The sequence below is a fragment of the Lepidothrix coronata genome, unplaced genomic scaffold, assembly GCF_001604755.1.
Source record: "Lepidothrix coronata isolate B3197 unplaced genomic scaffold, Lepidothrix_coronata-1.0 Scaffold47, whole genome shotgun sequence".
In the NCBI taxonomy this organism is placed as follows: Eukaryota; Metazoa; Chordata; class Aves; order Passeriformes; family Pipridae; genus Lepidothrix; species Lepidothrix coronata.
In genome coordinates, this window is record NW_016690227.1 from 4,460,026 (window position 1) to 4,481,909 (window position 21,884).

The 21,884-nt window shown below is 38.5% G+C and overlaps 1 protein-coding gene across 1 annotated transcript in view; it reads left to right on the forward strand.

Annotated features, from left to right (window-relative positions):
* Positions 1–139: 139 nt before the first annotated feature.
* The window catches only part of INO80C (INO80 complex subunit C), a 29,110-nt gene continuing 7,365 nt past the window's right edge, over positions 140–21,884 (forward strand). Inside the window, exons 1-2 of the mRNA XM_017814916.1 lie at positions 140–286; positions 19,260–19,370. Coding sequence (XP_017670405.1) covers positions 155–286; positions 19,260–19,370 — 243 coding nt within the window. The 5' untranslated portion in view covers positions 140–154. The remainder of the gene's footprint in view (positions 287–19,259; positions 19,371–21,884) is intronic.

Sequence of the window (21,884 nt, forward strand, 5' to 3'; positions counted from 1 at the left end):
AGCTCGGGCCGGTGCCCTATTCGCTTCGCCCGCCCCGGCCCGGCCCAGCCGGGGGTAGAGGGGGCACGCCGCCGCCACTGCGCATGCGCGCACAGCGCCGCCACCACGCCCGGGGAGGGGGAGCTGTGCCGGCCGCGGAGCCGAGCGGGGCGGCATGGCCAGCCTGCTTCCCGCCGCCGCTTCTCCCGCCGGCGCCCCGTCCCGCAGCAAGAAGCGCCCGGCGAGCCCGGGCACCGGCGGCGGTCCCGCCAAGAAAAAGAAAGCGGCGGCGCCGGGTGGCTCGCAGGTAATGGTGGGAGTGGGCGACCAGCGCGCATGCGCGGCGGTGACCTTATCTTACTTTCCCTTCCTTTCCCTGTCCCGCCCCCTTGGCGGGGACTGTCCCCGTTCCCGGTATCGCCGGGTATCCCGGGACACGGCATCGCCTCCCGCCCGGGGTCCCGCGGCACTCCTGCTTCCTCGCTGGAAGCTGCCGAGTCCCAGAGAAGGGCTGGCCGCTGGGTGGCTGCCGGGGGACCGCCATGTCCCTCGGGCTTACAAGTCCCTTCCAGGCGTTGAAATGCCGAGTTTCGGGCCGCTTCCTTCGTCTCCCTGTATCGTGGAGGTTGTGTCCCCTCGATGTGTACAGCTGGACTGGTGGTGTCGTTCTCACGCCTTCCCCGGCTGGATGTGTGGGTCAGAGGAAACGCTTTACCGGGATGCGGTGGGAGCTGCGTTTGGAAGCACCGAGATGTCCGGTGTGGTCACAAATGTATGGTGACACAAGCGTGCGGTGACACTTTCTGATCAAACCGCCCCGCGGTTGTCCATTGTTCCCCGCGCTCAGCCTTCAGCTTTGTACCTGAGCTCTGTGCAAACACCCCCACGCGTAAACCTCTGATCGCGCGCGATGGTGATTTTAGTTCGAGGTAGCTGATGTGCCACGGAGCAGACACTAGTGCTGGACACAGCACAGTTCAACAGCTGCTAGTTCTGCTGTGTGCGGGTCAGGTGGCCTTCTCTCAGTTGGGCTAAGTGAGCAGAAGACTTAAACGTGAAATGAAGATGTAACCTCAGAGCCTGAGTTTCAGGGAACAGGGCCAGGGGAGGGAGAAGGGCTATTAAGGTGAGTTTCTTCTAAACTCCAACCCTCAATCACAGCGGGTGGTACAGACTATTTCTGCATCATGTGTCACCACCACCCATCCCCAGTTAATGTCATCTGCCTCTTGATGAAGGAAACATCTCATGCTCCAAAACTAAGTCCCAGAAAGTCTTCAGAATCAGTGTGTATGCAACACCTGTATAGATTTGAAATGCCATATGTCTCAGATTACTTCTTCAAGAAAGATTTTGGTAGCTAAAGTGGTCAAAAGATGGTTGGAAAAAATGGCTGTCTTTTTTCTTTCCCCTGGAAATGACTCTTCTCAGTCATATTTCATGAACTATAACAGTAGCTACAGAGTATGCCCTACTACTAGTTAGGTTGCTTATTTTCATGTGAACCATCAGATCAAGGGAATGTTTATGCGTTTTTCAGCAGATCTTCTCTCCAGGCAAATAAAAGCCATTGTGCACATGCCAGAGCACAGGCAGAAACCCTTCCTCATTTGAATGATCCTCTTGTAACACTTGTGTTCACCCTGTGGCAGTTCCATGGTTTCTTGTCTCGTGGGCTTATCCCTAGGAGAGGGAGTACACACCATAGTGCTTCAAGTCACTAACAAACTGCACCACATCACGTTTCACAACTTTTTCAAGGTGGGATACAGATAACAATCTAGATTTTCCCCTGTGGAGCAAGCTGCTCTGTGCATGTGTGCGTGTGTGTGTATGCAGATATAAAACATTATTTATTTATATATTATTTAAATGTGTATAGAATCATTTATATTTAAAAAACTTCCCCAAACCCTTCTGCCTCTAAAACTGTTTTCTGAAGTGGATGCCAAACTAAAGCTTGTGGACAGCTTTGAGTATTATGAGACTTTTCTTACTGAAACTGTGTTTCAATACTGCTTGATAAACAGTTTTTGTAATTTTTCTCACAAGTGATTTCAGTGGAGAAAGATGTAATTTCTCAACACTGCATCCGAGTTAGCGTATACATTGATTGACTTCAGCAGCGCAGTTCAATCCAATAAGGAAAAGAAAAAATGAGTCTCAGAAAAAGTAACCTCAAGAGTGGGACAAGGAACAGCTCGTTGATCTTCTGGCAATCTCATTCAATGTTGCTGACTAGCTCTGGGGTGAGGCAGTTCAAACAGAAATGAAATGGGACTTTGCATTTTTTGGCTTAGAAACATTGATCATCGAGCACCTTCTTCTGCTGTATGTTATTTAATCTTAATCTCCAGCAGTCCTTAAAAGACCTTGGTTAATTGCTGAGTAATATACTTTTTCTGGATAAGGAACCTGTGACACAATGAAACAATAATTCTAGTCTAATGAGCTATTCAAAATGTAGCCAGTCAACAAGCACTTAATGCTCTCTTTTTTTATAATATACTCAATCTTTAAGTGACTCGATCAGTCAGGGACTAGGTCATCCATGACTTAAATACTTTTTGTGAATATATTATATACCAAATATCCAATCATGTGGGATTTTTATTTTATTTTGGTTTTTTAACTCCAAACAAGTGACATTCATCTGGTAGTCTGATTATACACTTTTCATACACACCAGTTTCAGCACACGTTTGGAGGTAGCATTTGTTAATCTTCTGACCATTCACTTTCCTAATTAACCCCTTTGATATTTTACAGCCTTTTATAGCCTATTTTCAACCCTTTAGAAGCTAAATGTGTCCTGCCATAGGTCAGCATGAAATGATTTCTATTTTAAGCAAACTGACATTCTGAAAGGGATAGAGAAATAGTGAATTATTTCTTAGTTAAATAGCAAACTACAGGTAAGGGAATCCCTACTGGGAGGTTTATAGCTACTTGCAGGGGTCAACCTGGAATCTGGGGACTTTCCATTATATTAACTAGTAACTTTTGCTGAGAACCTTGTGCCAGCCTATGTGAAAATACACTTCACATTGTTCCAGCTGTGAACATACCCACATCTCTGATTCCATCATTGTGAAATTAACAAAAAAAGATTTTTATAAGTTCTGCAAAACACATACTTATTTTTTTCTTTTGTGCGCTCTATGTTACAAGAAGCTATCACAGTGCTCACCCTGAAAGACAGACCAGTCTGGTAAGAGTGTAAATTTAAAAAATGTGTTTATTTTTTGTATAACAAATTTGCTTAAGCATAGCAATGTAATCAACTAGTTTGAGTAACTGTGTGTATCCTACAAGAAGGCACACAGAATTACACAGCATACAGATTTTTTTTAAACTCCAGTTTGATTTTATTTCTCCAGCATGTGAATTGCTACTTTCTCTAAGACACACTTTAGGAACATTACTAAGAAACATTCTTCATCATTTGGTTGGAGCATGGTGCTCATAATGCCAAGGTTATGGGTTCAATCCCCATATGGGCCATTCAGTTTAAGAGTTGGACTCGATGATCCTTGTGGGTCCCTTCCAACTCAGAACATTCTGTGGGATTTGTATGTTACCGACCCAAAGGTATTGAGCCATGTTTGTTTTCGAAGCACATTGTACGTAGGGCTTGTCAGTCATGTCAGCAGAAGGAGACACATGCTTTTTAGATATAATGTCTGTATTTACCAAACGTAAAATTAAAAATGAGTTTGCAGGAAAGTATGATTGCAAATTGATTACTTCACTTTCATTGAGGATTATTATGTATATTAAATGGTAACATTAATGTCTCAAAACCAATACTGTGTAGTGATTTACACAGCACCATTCAGTCAGATGTCCCTGCCCAGTGGTTCCCAACAGCTGCTGTGCTGATTCAGCTCCATTGCTGGCTTTTGTCCGGACTTGTCTCCAGGTCTTCTGTCTTATTAATTACTATCACTTAGCCTGGGTTAGAATCTTGGACACTGATCTTAAAATGCCACTGGTTCTTCTACCTTAATGTTCACACTATTATTTTTATAAATTAGACAGCAACAGGAAGCTTTAAAAAGAATATATTCTAGACGTAGTTAATGAAACACAATGCTTGCCTGTGACATCCAACAAGCTTAAAGATAAAATTTCCAGTAAGATAAGAGAATGATTTGGAAAAAAAAAATCTCTGATTTTTTCATAGGACAATTAAAAAGAGAAAATATGCTAAATATTGTGGTAGATCTATATTTGCTTGCATTATTTGTGAAACAACTTTAGATTTAACCTGAAGTATAATAAACACTTTACTTTGAGAATGACATCATGTTTTGTCTTACATTTTTAATTGATGTAAACTGCCCTGTAAACTACAGAAATACACAGAGAATATTTTTTGCTTCCCTCCTCTCCATTGCTGTAATAACAGCAGATCTTGGTACTATTTAGAAAATAAAGGCCAAACTTCTGTAGTGGTATTTAGAAGTTAAATTATTAAATATATGGATTTTATCTACAGTTAGGATTATTGCAGCAATACTAGTAACCTTCATTTTATGTAACTAGCTCTCATTTGTATACTTAACACTTTCTGTATTTCTTGTTCTATGCTTAAAAATAAAAGCTATACAACAATATTAGAAAATAAAATCAAAATGCTTTAAAGTTACCATCCTCTTAAATAAACTCTTCTAATGCACAACATGAAAAAAACCCGAGTGACTCTAAGATACTCTTAGAAATCCATTTTTATTTTAAAGGTAACTAATTTACGATTGTATGTCATAAACTGAAGATCATCAGATTTCAAAGTTCTGATAGAGAGCTATAAGTTCAACAAGTGGACTTAAATATATACATGGTTGCTGTTACATACTCAGAAGCTGCCCACTAAAAACAGAGAGCTTACCCTAGTACATAAATAGCACAGAATTGGACCCTGAACCATCAGTAAATTTAATCAATTCTCCTGTTACACTATTTTACCAAGCCTATCGCTTTTAGTAGGAAACCATCAAATCAGTTTAAAAATTACTTTGTTTTAAAGAGTCCATTTGATCTGGCTGTAATTTCCTGAAAAACGAGGTTAGGGTGAAGGAGTTTAACTATAGAATTGGCGAATACCACTGCAACTACTGAGGTGAACTACTGTTCTCCATGTTCTGGGACATATATCTGCTCTAGTGCAGCTATCGTCATTATGCATTAGACTACACTTTTTGTGTTAAAACATCTCTCAGCCCTTAAAATTATGACAGTAACCGAAAATATGTGAATTTAACCAATGAAGCAGTGCCAGTCTGAAGCTATTGCTTGCTTGGAGTGATATCTTTAAAAGATATAATGTGTTCCCATGGGATGTTAATTCAAACGTAATTAAATTGATTTAAATGACACTTTAATTTGATAAAGTATAGATATCATGATACGTTGCAGGTGATTGCTAGTTACTGGTAAGAACTGCTAAGGTGAGCTCTTCAAGTTCAGCCAGTTGCACACTTATTCCCAACCCTACCAAAGAGTCTTGGCTCTTACAGAACGAGCAGCCGCTTTAAAACAAATTGGCATGTCTCAACAAGAGTTTGAGCATGTAGCATTTAAATTGAGATAGCTATCCTACACATAGGTAACATACTCTGGCATCACACTGCATGTCACCAGACCACAGAGCACTGAAAATCCCCCAAACCTGCGGTTCTCTGTATGAAGTTCTTAGAGGGTCACTGCTTTCATCTCCCAATCCTTTCAGATGCTGCACCACAAAGATACTTTCTGCAACAAAGCTGAAAGTGAATAGCTGAAATACTCATCCCAAAAAACATCTTATTTTCAAGCAGTTCACTAATGAGAGCCAGGATTATCCAGTTTTTGTCACTTGCACATTTGAAGTCAAATCTGTTAAAGATCCAGAATCGCTCTGTGCCTGATGGGGAAAAATGGTAATTAAAAGACAATTAGCAGATTTTCTAGAGAAATCTGCCAACATGTGTGTGTATTTTAAGTTTAGCTTCATTTTTAAAAAGGGCATTGTTTTTATAGAGCAATCTGGTTAAAATGGACACTGTCAAAACAGAGCTAAGAACTGACTTTACTTGACATGTATCCCATTTTGAAAGCTTCAGATGATCTGCAATCTTAAAAGTATGTGAATTTCTAAACCATACTGTGCCAGTCTCAGAGAATTATCTACCCCCCAACCAAATGTGATTAGATTTTAAATTTAGAGTAAACACAGATGGGTTATGTTGTAGAAAGGCAAAAGCACATGTGTGTTGGCTTTTACTATGGGTGTCAGTATGCTGGTGTCGTGGGTTTTTTGCTCTTCTCCACTTATCCTAGTAGATAATTTTAATCTTTCTTTTAGCTAACCGGAAATGGAGTCTTACTGTGATCACATCTAATTTCAGGATTCATAATAAACATGGAAGAAACTTAGGAGAGTTAATAAAGATGGCTCACTGCTTCTATTGTAAGGAGATAGAATAGGATGGGTCATTTTTTGAGAAAGAAAGAGCAATGTAAAACACCTCATGCATGTACCTTAGAATGACATTTTTTCTGAGAGGTAGTAATGCTAAAAAGTGGTCTCAGAATCCAGTTAGTTCTTTAAAAGGTTCAGATTAGCAAAAGAAAATGTAGAATAACTTAACTGTCTAGATAGTGCAGATTTATAGAGGTATCAGACTGTTTTTCACATTTTTCTAAAGTATAATACTTAGGTAGTAACTTCAGTTCTTGCTGTAGCAAGGCACTGGTAGTTATATCAATGTATTTATTTTGGATTAGAAAGGCAAATATAAATATTAGTTTGGTAGCCTGGGAGGGTTTTGAGCACATTTTTCAAACATTCCAAGAAAACAAACTGAGAGATTAGCTGTTTATTTAGACCCGCAGAAAACCATAAAAGTTGTGACACTCACTGTTGTGAAATACACCTGGTCTTGACAGCGGAATTCATATCCATGAACAGCACGTGTTGCCTCACTGCAAAGCATTCCTGCAACTTCCAGAGGCTCAGTTAGGCAATGCATTAGTTTCTTCTTATCAAAAAGGAAAGAGTCCAAGTCTCTTCCTGTCTTCTTCACTGTTATCCCACTCCACAAGTCTTGGCTGCGTTCTGCTGCCTGCATCATGCCAGCTTTGGTACTCATCAGACCTGTTCCCACTGATAGAGGTCAGCAGTCAGAAGACTAACTTACCAAACTTTCCCCCTCTCCTGAGAACTGCGTTGTCTCTGCTGCATTGATGAGCTGAACGGATTCACAGGGAGGTCTAACAGCTGTTGGATGTAGCACAAGAAAGAAATACGACCATGTGGGAAGGAAAACCACTTTTCCACTGCAAGCATTCAAGTCTTTTTTCAAATCTGAAACAGCAACTTCCCAAGTTAAGTATAGAATGACTGCTTAAAGTTTGGTTAGGTATGTATCAAGTAGAACATATTTGAAGAAAAGGTTACTGGCGTCCCAGGACCACAGGGGATGGTCATCAGGCAAGGGAGAAAGTTATGTGAAAACACTAATCATTTAGGAGAAAGGAGTAGGGAGTCAACACCTACTAGGAAACTGTGTGAAATTTATGTGCCATAAAAAGGTCTCTATTGAGTCAGTGTTGTATTGGTATGCAGTCCATCCAGCAACTTGTCCTAATTTCCCAGATAAACAGGTACATTTAATAAAAGATGACCCCTCTGTCTAAAAACTTTGTTACATTTATGCCCTGAAACCATCAGGACTACAGCAAAATACTGCTGAATTGGGACATAGAGAAATTAGGGCAGTAATTAACATGAGTTATATGACTGCTCATGACGAAAAGATCTTTTTGTTAATAAAACCACTATTTTCTATTTTATAGGGTATTGATTTCTATCCAGGGAGATGGAGAGCTGCACAGAGAGCTGTGCAATCTCTGTCCTTGGAAGTATTCAGGACCTGCTGGGACAAAGCCCTATAAGTCTAGTCCAAGGTCAGCTTTGACCCTGCTTTGAACAGCAGGTTGGCTAGTGGCCTCCTTACACTCCTTCCAGCTTCAGTGATTTAGTGTTACCATGTCAACTTTCAGACATTTGCTTTATGTGATTAAGATGCGTGTCCTCTCCCTACAACAAGCAGCTGTGCACTCCTTCCATGGTTCAAATATGAAAATGACCACAAAATTCAATGGCTTCATTTAGACAGTATTAATTCTCCCTACACTGTAACAATGGTTAAGTTTTCATAGAACTGCTCTTCCCTGGAAAGAACAGGACAATATTCTTACAGCAAAATTAACTGTTAAAATGAACAAACTGAAATAGGAGAAGGCCATTTTTCCTTGACATATGCTGTGTATTCAGGCTCCTCAAAACAAACTGATAATCTGGAAAGGCTTTATTCCTTAAATTGATTACCTTTGTTTACATAGTCTAGAACTAGAAATGCTAGTTTGAGTCTCACATTACTGACCTTGAATTTTGTCAAGTCAGAAATTCCATTTTCTTGTAAATTTTTGTTAAACCTATATGTTGCAGCCAGAATCGCCTTTTATACAGATATAGAATTGCCCTTTTTATTATCATACTTTTCATCTGTCCAAGAGGTATTTTGTTTGTTTGCTGAATAATTCATTGTGGGAAATATCCTAAAATAGAATCCTGTTAAACCAACCACAAAATATGAAATACTATGTTTCCCTTTCACCTACAATAGTGGATGTGATAGCAAAACTTCACTAGTTCTAATGTAGTGGAAAAGTCTTTTAATAGTTCTGTTCTGTTTCAAGTCCAGCAAAAAAGGCAGTTGGGATAGAAGTGTATAAGCAAAACACTGAACTGTCTGGTGCTTTTCAGATCTGCTGCAGTTCCTCAACTTCAATATATAGTATCAGGGTGAAGTGCTACAGAACTTTTATAGTTGAGTAAACAACCACCTACTTGTATAAATGTTTCTGCAGAAATATTTCAGAAATTTGCCTTGAAATTAGCTCTACCATACAACTCTCTCCTCCCTTTTCCTCCTGAGCTGCCTCAAATAACCTACAATAGATACTTGTATTACCTTATTTTCATCTAAATTAGAATTTGCCATACGTTTATTTTGGTTCAGTCGTCAGGGTTTTTTTTTCATTATCCAATTAAATGTAGGTATCCATAGGATAATGCACCTACAATTTTGCTGAGTATAGGAGACCTGGTGTGCTCTTCAAGCTGGAATGGTTGGTGTTAAGTTTACTAGATGAAGGAAAGTGAATGCAGTATTCAGGGCATGTGCAACCAGATTTTTTGTCCCATAGTATGAGACAAACAATAAAGATGGCATTTGTAGTCTGAAGGATTTTAAAAACTACAGTATAGTTTCTTTTCTTGTCTTCCTTAAAAGACCTTTGGGGCATCTGATACAATTACTACTCTCTGATACTTTATGCCTTTGATAACTTTTTGAAGGTTTGTAGAAAGAATGTTTTTACTCTCAGTTCCTGTAGAAGTGGAATGTTCCATACATCAGTGTACCTAAACTTTGTCTTTCTGAGATAGTTTTCAGGTATGACAGTCTTATGTAACTGTACACAAATGGAAAAACCTTCTGAGTAACTTTAGACTGCAATGCAGTAGTAGTGTAGTTAGCAGAAATGAAATAAAATTAGAATTTTTGTCTACTTAAAGTTAAAAGAAAGACAGAAGAAAGTGCTAAAATGTGTAAAAAAATAGGAAAAATACAAAAGTAAAGTTTCATTTTCTGTATAGGTTTTTGACCAGTTAGTCCATAACGTCTTGAAGGTAAAATTTGACTATTCTAATCCCAGCATGTTTTTTTCCTAAGCAAAGTAGAATAGGAGCTCTGAAAGAAAGATACACTCTGTTTTCACTTGAAACTAATTAATAGCTTTTCCTTGAAGAAATGTTGTTTTGTTTTTCTTTGTTACTCAAACATTGTTTCCTGTCAGAATGGATAATGTTTTACAGAATAAACTACAATCAAGAAACTGATTTTTTTTTTTTTTCAAATGAAATTACTTTCCCATCAGTCATAGTAGCCAATAACTTTTTGCTTTGCTTGTCGCTGTTTCAGTCACATGTAGATGAATGGACTTGGATCCTTCTTCTGCCTTGGCTGAAGCCTGTTACTTGACAGAGGGATTCTGGTATGCTCCCTGAGCAGCATTACAATGTTAACAGCACATGAGCATATTGTAATCCTCCACTCTTTTCTCCAGAAGTACTTTGACCTTAACTGTTATGTATCAAATGATGTATTTTAAACTTTAAGAAGCAGTTTAGCCAAAGTCCTTGACTGAACTGAATTTTTCTGATAGAGAAAGGAACGTATTGGCAGTTTTTATAAAAATTCAATTGTGATTTACTATAGTCCTTTTTGCTGGTATGCTTCCATCCATTTTCAGTCTTATAGCTCATCAATTTAGAAGCCCTTTTTTTTCTCTAGAGGGATCAAAATACTCTGTTAGCTGGGCTCACTTTTACCCTTGATGAAAGTATGACCTAACATGTGCTTTTCGATTCCACATATACTGAAAGTTTTAGATTCAGAGGTGCTTCAGTGTGCCATTCAGCTTGTGAATTTGTCCAAGTTACAATTTTCTCTAATAAAGAAAACTGTCAAGCTTTATAAGCAAGGAGTAATCCCAATCCACCAAATGAAATCTAAAAGTAAGAGATCCTTTGCAATTATTTAAGCCGAAGGCAGCTTTGTGGCAAATGCAAATTAAAGCAAGCTTTTCTGGGATAGCATGCAGCTATTCACAGTTGCGTCCCAATTACATTTTATTTGAGGCTTTTCCCCACAGGAAATAGTAATTTTTTTTCCTTTAAATATCTGTAAGTTATAAAACTTTGCCTATCACAGTACTTGAAAGTTTTAAATGGAAAAACATGTTTGGCATTTGAAATCCCCTGAGAATAAATCCAAGCTTTTTATTGAAGCTTGTTAGTCTTTTTCTGTGTTTGATAGTGTAATAATTTTGAAGAGAGGAAAGTAAACTTGAGTTTTTCTGGATTATTTTGGGGGGTTTTTTAAGTGAGCATTACGAAAGGAGATCCTGTGTCATGAAATTACTACATTTTTTTCCTCTAGGTTTTTAAGAAATGTTTGAGAGGTGGGGAGTGTAATTAAAATCTTACTCTCCCTTCGGCTGCATTTTTAATTTTCAATTCAAACCCTCATGCAGCATAATGGAGCTTTGCATTAGGGTGTTTTATACCTCTATCAAAGTGACTAAAGTAATTAGTATTTTATACATTTTTGTAAGTATTTTGTCACTGGAAGCACCAGTGCAGGTGAATGATAATGGTTTGAAGCTCAGGCAGTGACAGGACCCTAAATGAGAATGTCGCCTTTTAATCAAGAGCGCTTGGAGTCTATGGTATTGAAATGCCCTACAGAGAGCATAGGAAAGCCATCCATCACTTTGTGACAGTCCAATCTTTTAGTGCATGAGTAAAATTTTATTCAGCCTTTCTAAGGCAGTTGAAATGTGAGATGTTTTAACTCACCTCAAAGCAGCAAAAGTTTGAAAGCATAAGGTGGAGAGTGCTATCTGGACAGTATGTGTCTCTTTATGCATTATCTTTGTTTATTTAGATTGCAGTTGGAATATTTTCCATGTCCTGCTTCAAAAACCTCCCCCCTAACTCTTATATACTTAACAGCAGAGATTATAGCTAAATTTCAGTCGCATGTTTGGAGTTAATTTGCTTAGTTGATTAACTCCTGATAATCAGCAGAAATACTCCGCAAGCTAGAGGGAGAGAAGTGCTGGAAAGAAAGAACTTTAGGAAGGGCAGATTTTGTAAGTCTCGCACAGATAAGTAGTTTGGCACATGACCCAGAAGTCCTTTGGGGAATGCATAGAAGAAGAAGTACATTTAGTGACACGTACTTGGAATTATAGACTATTATTATAATAATCCAACAATCTAATTTCAAGATTTATGTTGTTATATTTGTTTTTAACAACCCTCGCTTTCTTTATAAGTGAAAGCAGCAGTAGCATCTGAGCACAATGTGGTAATTTAAACAAAAATATTTTTGTTGTCAGGCCTTTGGGAGATTTACTTTTGATGTCAGTGGAAGCAGAAACCTATACCAGGACCTTTGTCTTTTGAGACGAGTTGATAATTATTAAACCCACTGACTTAAATGGGTTTACTCCCAATTTACACCGTATACATGAATATATTGCCAGTCCTACTAGCTGCTTGAAATCAAGGACAATGATCTGCACTGTACTTCATAGCTGGTTTCAGCTGGCTACTACTCAGGGCTTTTTGTTTAGCAAATTCAGTTTTTCTGAATTTTTTCTGTCGAACCAAAATTTGCTGTGAATATGCAAAATTAGGGTTTTTTTCCCTCCTGGCACTTGAACATTTTCAAGCTTAACTATTTTTTGTCCTATCCCAAAATAAGGTAAGACATTCTGTGAAGGGCGAACATTCCTAAAATGCTACCATGTACCAGTGCTGAGAGAGAAAAGGCTGGGGAAATTTTATTTGGCTTTATTTTAGTGAATAGAAGGAAGATCGAAAAGGTTTTTCCTGCTGAACCCAAGAACTAGTAAAATGCAACCAGATGAGGAACTTGTTTATACATCTTACTGAATAAGTTTCCAGCAAACCCTTCTGTCACATACATGGAGTCAGCCTTGTTCAAAAGAGTGCTGTTTCCTCATTCTTTCATTCTGAGTCTTCAGTGAGTTTGCTTTCAAAAATATACTATGGTAAGAATGTTGGCAATGAGAAATTTTTTAGCCATCATTTTAACTTGAGCTTAAGCACATCTAATTCTGACACCTTTCTCTGTAAATTATTCCCAGCAACGTAAAGAGCTGCATTTTTGTCTGCCAGAGGGTACGTGTTCAAGTTTTAATGGCTCCTGTCATGTCATCATGCAAAGTTAAATGATTTAAATATTCAGAATGTGCAAGAGCCTGGGCCAGCCTTGTTATAGTGAGAGCTAATATATTAATCAAACAGCTTAATATATGTTCCAGTATGAGCAGTATTAGCTGGTAGTCCGTTAAATAGCTGACATTCAAGATCTACTCCCAATTTTAAAATGTCTGCTCATATCATCGCTGCTGTCATCTAGTGACATTCGTGCTCTGTTTCCACATGGCATTCTCACTCACTGTAATTGTCTGCTAGTGAAAATACAGGTATTATCCATCGATTTTATAAATTACCATTTTCTTCCCTGGCTGCATGCCACAGCTCTGTCAGGATATCACAGAACTTACACTCAACTAAAAGCTGAGTAAATTGCTACAAGTTGGACATTGCTGCTTTAGAAGTAACCTACTACAGGAATAATTAGACATATGCCATTATTGAAGCTGAGTTAAAACAATATTGTTCTAGTATTGTGATTATGAAAATCAGCTACCAAAAGTAAGTAAAAATAATATAAACTGTTTATTGAATTTCACATACAGAGGTTGGAGACAAGTGGGTTCCTCAGTAAGCCAAACTGGCTGCTTGGGGCAAAGTTGTCACCAAGGATGAGGGCTTGATTTAGAAACAGACCCCTCTTATTACTTGTTTTTCAGCAATGACATTCAACACCCTAGTCATCACTGTGGGACAAAGCCAGCATTTCAGAAATACTGAATGCAGAAACCAAACCAAACCAAAAGACAACATATGTAATCACTTTCATCTATAATTCCTGGATATATATCCAGGATATATATCCAGGAATTATATCCAGTATTGTTAAAACTGATGAATGATTTGCAGCAATGTTTTCAGTATCATTTTTTGGTTCCATAATCTAGAATCTCCCTTTCCAGTTCTTATGGAATTTATTTATGCATTTAGGTTTTGATTTACCAGCACACTGTTCAGTTGCCTTCTGTTTTTAAATTTTGTTTTAGCACGTAAAACTGTAACACCTAGTGAAAATGGCCATTGGCGATCAGTGATGTGCAAATTCTTTTTTTTTTCTAAGCCTTGACATGCATGGTATGCGGTGATAGGATGCCAGAAATGCACATATTTATGTCTTTGACTTTTTTATTTCATATTTTTAAGGGTTTTTTTATACTTCATAAAATCCTATTACTCTAAAATAATAAAAAAAAACTTCTTACAGAATATAATCAAAACAGAAATAAGTAAGAAATGATACTTCAGGATATACTGCACAGTTTTAATCCTTGCTGGGTAAAAAAAAAAAAAAATCATGAGTCAAACAAGCACTTTCATAATAAGCTAATCCACCTGGTATTTAGCCCCATCACAGACACCCATTACAAACCCCACAATGCTGATTCCACCTAGAAATAGCCAAAACAAAGAATTCAGCTTCTGTGGTCTACAAGTTTTGCTTGTTCTTTCTCTAAATAAAACCAGACAGATGGAGCAATCTTTGGAAATCATGTGAAAACATCTGCAGTAGGGAATTTGGAACAAAATGTATTAAAAAATTAATAGATCTACCAAAACCCAATATTGAAAGTAGTATATGAATAGGCAGCCTCCCAGTGTGGTTTCTCCCACTACAGGCAGCATAAACAGCAGGGTCCAAACTAGGCTCATTCCTGGGGTTTGGCTTTACTCAAAAGAAACCAGTGTAAAGGTAGCAAAGCTTAACTCAGGTCTCTTCCCCAGGCTTGGCTGCTCTTACAACCAACTTATTGGGACTCCCAAGTGTTTGCTGAAGGTTTTCACTGTCAAATTTTTGCTGTCAACCAAGTGAAGTCCTCAGCTAGCTTCCTCCCTTGGGTGACTGTCACCCAGTCCTTGTACATACCAGGCAGGGCAGTGTCCCATCCTGCAGGGATGCACTGAATACTCGATAGATAGTTTCGTGAAAAGAACTGCAGAATAGAATCTGACCCCCTCACTATTGCTCTCATCTGTCCAAGGCGATAGGGATTGCCAACCTGTCATCCTATGGTTGTAGTTAAAATTCAGCTAAAGCACATAAACACAACTTTACAGAGGGAATAAAATTGCATAAGTGGCGCTGTAAGAAGCCTGTAATTGACCCGCTGCCTATGATTTTTAATACATACTATTCCAGTCAAGGTTGCTCTATGCCTGGGGGATACTGAGAGGAGGAGGAGGAGGAGAACAGAGAGGGGTAACGTGAGAAGATGTGGCAGCATGGACTTCAGTGGGATAAACAGCCAGAGCAAGAGTTAATGGGAGACGATGAACATAGTTACTGATGGCTTAGATGAAGTCTTTACTGCAGTGTTTTTATCATTACCTGAGGTAAAACTAGCATAAGTATGTTCAGCTGTACTGAAATCACACTTTCATTTTCCCATGCAGGTGTACCCTGTAAATGTAAAGCCACTCCAAAGTCTTTGTTGCTATAATCTTCAACAGACTATGGAGGAAAACATATACTGCTTAGTGACTAATGTAGCACAAATTCCCTGTAGCTCTAGTTACATAAACCACCATTTAAGAGACACAATTTAGTTATAAAGTGCACGTTAAAAGCTGCTCTCTCCTTGAAGTGTATATTGAATTCTCCATAAAGATTGTTTACAAGATCAGTTAAAAAGAAGCTTTAAAGAAGCTTTTGAGAGTTTCAGCACATGATTACACCTTCTTTCTAGCCCCACAGCAAAGGATTTGGGATTATCCTAGAACTCTGGGGGTGACAGAGTTAGCTAAGAGACTGGCTGGGTAGGCCAAATGTTCTGGGGATTGGCTGTGAAATGGGCAGGAAGGGGAAGTTGCCCCCCATGTGACTGGGGGTTATGGCACATATTGAGTAGTGTGTGTTCGCTGGTGACAGGCACTTCCTCACTGTGCTCATGAGACCACCATCACTTCACAGGACTACAAAGGGGACTTGAATTCTTTCTGTTTGTTTGTCCCAGCACATGACAGTGAAGAATGTACTGTCTTCCAATCTGGATGACCAAGAAAACAAGCACATTTGGGAGAGATTTGTTCAACTGATGTTAAAAGTTAAAGATTACCTTTACTGTGAAGTAATTGTTCACTGAGGAATCTTTCATCAGGCTGTAAATAATGGTTTGTTTCATCACTGTATTATTCACTTTCAGGAAATGTGAGTTTTGCAGTACAAAGATAGATCCATATCCCCTGACTTTAAAAAAACATTCCAAAAAAAGTCCTGAAGCATTACATGATGTTTCCTATGCTTTAAATCCTGGCATTTAAAACATAGGCTGGACAGATTTGTAGATTCTGGAGACACTTGCAGTTTGTGGCTATAAAGCTGCAGAGGATATCAGCTGAGACTTCTGCAGGCTGCATGGAAAGAGCATTTGAAAGCTCTGTACTTGCCAGAGTTCATGGCTCTGTGCAGTAGCACATTATTCTGGAAGCAGTGCTTCTTCTCAACTCTTTAATGTTTTTCCAGAAAGAAAAGCATGTTATGTGGGTGTGTCTCTTCCATAGTGCCACTGCTAATAATCAGAGTTTTCATACAAGCAATGTTGAGTGAGGGAACTGGCATGGCCCTACAGTATGTCTTTATCTCAATTCCCAGCATTAACTGGTATCATTATACTCAGTCTTATTTGCTTCCCAGTCTATCACAGGGCTCTGAAATCAGGTATGCTTTACAGACCTGCACACAAGCCTGCACCCTTTGCCTTGGAGAGGAAACCTCTGCTCTCAAATTGTCCATGACACATCCAGAAGCTACTGTTGGCATTGTTTCTCACTGGGACTGGAGTATGACTTGAGTGTCCTTATGACCTAAAAAAGCAGAAGTTGTTGCTCCAGATCCTGCTGCCTCTGCCACTGTGCAAAGGATACCGGCAAAAACAAAATCAGCATCTGGCCTGTAATGAGAGTTAGCCCAACTCTTAGCAGCACTAATACCTGAAATCCCTTAGGAGTTGGTCCGAAAAAGAAATGACATATAGAATTTACATTGAGGAATTTTCCTGCCAGGAAGAATTCCTTACTTTCCTTCCCAATGCACTAGCAAGATTATCACTGAATCCACACAGTGTAGTATGTAAGTATATCCAGCTGCAGAAATTGAGGCCTATATGTGTAAGGAACTTTCTTTTACTATTTAACTGTTTTTATTTGCTCTGTCTCACTATATTAGTTACTGTTTTGAGATAGGGGTGAAATGCTACTCAAAGCCTGTTTCATAAAAAACAGAATACTTAGGAGAAGATCACTGAAGGGACAAAAGTGATAAAGTAATTATCTGTGGGATTGGATTTAACACAGACCAGATGGTACCAAAGAAGAGGCAAGAATGCTTTGAAGAATAACTGTGAGTGCTGATTCCTCCACTTAGAGAATTTACACTGATAATGAGCAGTATCAGAGATAATTAATTCATCAGAAGTATCTTATATCTCAGGCCTTGTCTTTCTTAAGACTGACTAACGTTTGCTGCTGAAATCTGAAGTGCTGGAAGCATGCGTGTGCAAGAATATACTTTGAAACCTAGAAACTCATTGTATAAAGCCACTTTATTCAGGAGTTATTAAGGTATTTTCTCTGCTCACTGCCACATAATGTACGTGTTTCTAAATATCCATCTGCATTTCTTCTGTTTTTCTGACAGTCACTGCCTTTTAATGTTGTCTGTTCTCTTAAGGGAAGAATCAAGTTTAAGGTACAGACTTCAGTTTGCTTCCGCTGATATTATTATGGCAGTATCCCCCTACTTACAGAGGACTGACTATTGTTTTGAAAATCGATTATTTCTATTAATATATTTTATTTGAATAAGGCACTAGAAACATTTGCTTTCAATGTTTAAGACCTTTCTTTGCTGTGTTAAAAACAGGCACTGCAGAATCATTGAAGTATTTTCCCAAAGAAGAGTTCAACTTGCCTAGTTCCTAATCCTGTAATTACTTATGCATGTAGGGGGCCCCTGGTGGTCTAGTGGTTAGGGTGCTGCACTCTCACCACTGCGACTCGGGTTCGATTCCCAGCCCCCCGGGCAGATGGAGCTCGTCAGCCCTGTGTGGCAATCCATCTAAGAGAAGGTCACTCTAAACAAACCTACGTCCTGGGGACCTCACTGCCACTGTCCAAGCTTGCTTGGCCCCGGCAGATGAACCTCAGGATTAAAGGGTGGGCTCAGTTCAGCGCAAGCTGTGTCTCACCTAAAAAATCCACTGCGCAGGCTCGAAGGGTTAATGACCTTTCCCAAATCTTCGCTCGCGAAGTCTGGCCATATATATATATATATATAGTTAAGAGTAAAAACACTTCCCTTGTAATCACTTGGAGAAGGATATGATGAATCATGGCCTTTGCTATATAGTCTCAGTGTCTAGAAGTACTCCCATAAATCACAATAATAATGATCCTTTTTTCTCCTACTTAAATGAGTATTGTACCAACACAAAAGGTTTTGAATACAGGTTTTTACAGGAAAATATTTTTTGTTTTAAGTATTATCTGTCTGAAGGTAACATAAAGGAGCATTTTAACCACCCATTCAGTAAATATTGACTTATCTTTTAGCCAAGCTTTTTGTTCTCCAAGTGAAAAAAAAAAATCAAGGTATGATATCCTATTGACTAAAATGCCAAACTCAGAGACAAAATTCTCATTGGCTTCCCTATAGATGAGGATTTCAAAAGAAACATGTATGTATGTAGCATGGGCTAGTTCTAGTAGTGTGGAGACTTACAGGTCACTGACAAAATAAAAGAAAAACTCAAACTCAGCCGTGCAGAACTATCAGAAATTGGTTAGAACACCGCACAACTTTTTTAGCTTTCCAGTCACACACACACCTTCTCCAACTGCTCTTCCTGCTAAATAAATAAACCATAAAAGAAGCCTGGAAAACCCTATAGCACACAGGTAGATTTTGTGAGGCTTGTATATAAAAATAATATATAATAATATACTTTTTCTCTCAGTCCTCACTCAGGCACAGTTGAAGCCAAGGATGAAGTATAAAATGATTGATGATTTTTTCTCTAGAATCTTGAGAAAAAACTTTTTATAAATTTTATATATTCCTATTAATACTTTATACAGAACATTCTGAAATAGATCCAGTGTACATTTCTGCTGTTTCGGGTTGCACATGCCATCTTGCACTTTATATAGAGATGGCTTTCATTAATACTGAAGTAAACTGAATGCGTTTTTTACTCAGTGGGCTTTGGCCACTCCATCCCCTTCCTCCCCTTTATGTGTCAGTTGTAAATTGCTTGATAAATGCTCTGTTTCATGCTTCCCCACTCTTGGCTTGCAACATCTTTAAAGATTCAAAAGACATAGGAAGGCTAAAAAGGCAACAGGTAGGTAATACAGCAGACGGCTCCATCTCCAGTTAAACTTGCTCAGAGTAACAAGCACTAAGATTGTATTTTTTCTGCAGGGTGCAGGGGGAGAGGCCATGAATGAAAATAAATTTCTGAACACAGACTCCAGCACAGGATCAGTGGAAACTACCGTCAAGCCCTTACCATTTAAAGATCCAAACTTCATCGTAAGTATATTATTTTAACAATTTGAAATTCTAAACTTTTCCCATAAAACATTAACTAAGATTCCAGTAACTGTATTCCTAATGTAAATATTAACAAAATCAGCTTAACAGCCAAATAAAAGGTTGACAGTTTTTAAGAAATTTACCTCAAGTCTATGGTCCAAAGACTGTATTATAACATGAAAATGGCACTGGTCCAGAGACAGAACAGCTATATTAAATTCTGGAATGGAGTCAGAAAACCTGCTAGATCCAGGTGAGCGTGGAAGTTTTATGATGTGGTATCTCACAAACTACCAAAGTTAGAGAGGAACAATTAACACCGCTGTGAAAGGTAGTAATCCCATGTTCCAGTTCCCAGCCAAGGCAGGCTGCAAAGAAATTGAACTAGAAATCAGCCAGAGAGTCACTAGTGAATGGCATTTGCTCCTCTTCTGGTCCCTGAAACTCTTAACAGACTTGTAGTGTCTTCTTCCAGTCATTGCTAGATTTAGAAGCAAATGCCAGAAGACTGGCCTGCCGGCATTCAGTCATGTAAATGCTGACAGCTGATGAAATACAGGCTCCTAAACACTCTGAGGTTTAAACTGGGGGAGAAGGTGAAGGAAGATTACAGCTAGTAATGCTGTCACTGCTAGTTTGTTTTTAATATCTTTTTATCTTGCTGTGCCAAAGCCAACTAACTCATTGGCACACTGTACAAATGCTTTCTAGACAAGCAAACTTCTCAGACTGCTGGTCCTAAGCCAGTACTTAGAAAGAAGGATTTTATCACAGATTTCATTCTGTATGAATAAGATACAATATCTCACAGCATAAACCCTGGGTAATTGGGCATCGCACAGCTGACTAAGTACAGGTTTGGCAGGGGGTATAAAATTTACCTCTGACATGCAAGTCACTCTATATCTGCTTTGCAGACAACTTCTGTCATGAGTGGGGCATTCAAACGACTGTATAGTTTGCTCACTAATCCTCCAGCAAGCTACCAGCATCTTTGAGAAATGAGGCTTATTGGAAAAGCTCCTTCTGTGCCCAGAGGCATTCCATGTAGCTTCCATATAGGATTTAAATAGCCAAGAGGCCTTGTGCTGATCCTTCAGTTCTTAGAGAATGTCACTATTTCCAAAGGGGCAATACTAATGTCTGCATGCTTAACATAATAATGAATGTACAGGGCCTTTGGCAACTGCTGCAGAAATAATAGGCAGTTATAATAAAAAATCTGAAATTGTCCTCTCCAATACAATTACTAATTTGAGAAGAAATGCATTGAGTTTTAGCTAGTATTTCATTGGTATGACCTAGTAGTAATAATTTGGATGACTTTTTGCATCCTTTCACCTAATTTGCATTAAAAGGAAGAAAATAAATCAAATAGTGTCTATCTCTCATACATATGCCAAAGTTTGAACCATTACCTCACAGCAGAAGATATACTTAAGAGCATAGAATAAGGAAGAAATTACCTTTTCCTAAACTTTCTGAGTGGAATTTACATCCCTTGGCAATGGGGAAGGGGAAGAAGACTTTCTGACAGTTGTATAGAGCAATATCTGCTATAGAGCAGTAGCTCCACCTGTCCTAGCTCCAGCTTTCTCTGAACTTCACTAGTGCAGAAGTAGCTCAGGTCATATATCTTATCTTAATATATCTTATGTCTACAAAAAAAGCTTTCTCATTGAATCTTTCCTCCTATGATTCTCATCAATTTAACAGGTTAATTTAGAAACCATTCACAGCAGAAGACTGTTTGTGGAACTTTGCTGAGTTTCTGTGAGGCTCATGTGGCAGGTAGTAACTATTAACAGAAATAACAACTCCTCAATTGTAAGAACATTTTCTTTTCTGACGTAGAGCTATAAATCTGTGTCCTTTGATCATTTAGAAGTATTACAGTATGTTGTGCAGCTTCTGTCTCTGGAGGGACATAAATAAATTAAGTCTTTAGCAATCACATTTGATAACTGAAAATACCGTTATAGTACCTGTGACAAGCCTTCCATTAATGTACCTTTCAAAATGCAAAATTGTCTTGGCAGCCAACATTCTATTTATTATTCTTTTTCTATTATCCTGTCTTTTATCCTTTGAAAGAAAAATAAAATTTCCAGAAAGTTTCTCATAGTATTTATTACATTTTGCAAGATCAGTTGTGTTTGCTACAGTCATGGATAATTTATAAAAGAGCTAGAGTTTCACCTGTAATATGCCATAAAAAGGAGAGAGGAAATTTAGCTGTGTAATCACAATTTCAGACACAGCTTCATAGTAATAAGTTCTAATACGAAGGGAGTACATACAGAATCCTGTAATCTCAGGCTAAACCTAACCACATTGATTTTCTATTTCCATGTGAAGAGCAGATTTTAATTTCCCTCCTTTAATCAAAAACATAGAAGCTTTGACACAGTCCAAAAAGCTTTGTTTTTCTTGCAGCCAAGATTAAAGTGTACAGAATATTATCCTACTGATGAAATAAGTGAGGATAACAAATGGTTCATGACAAGATGA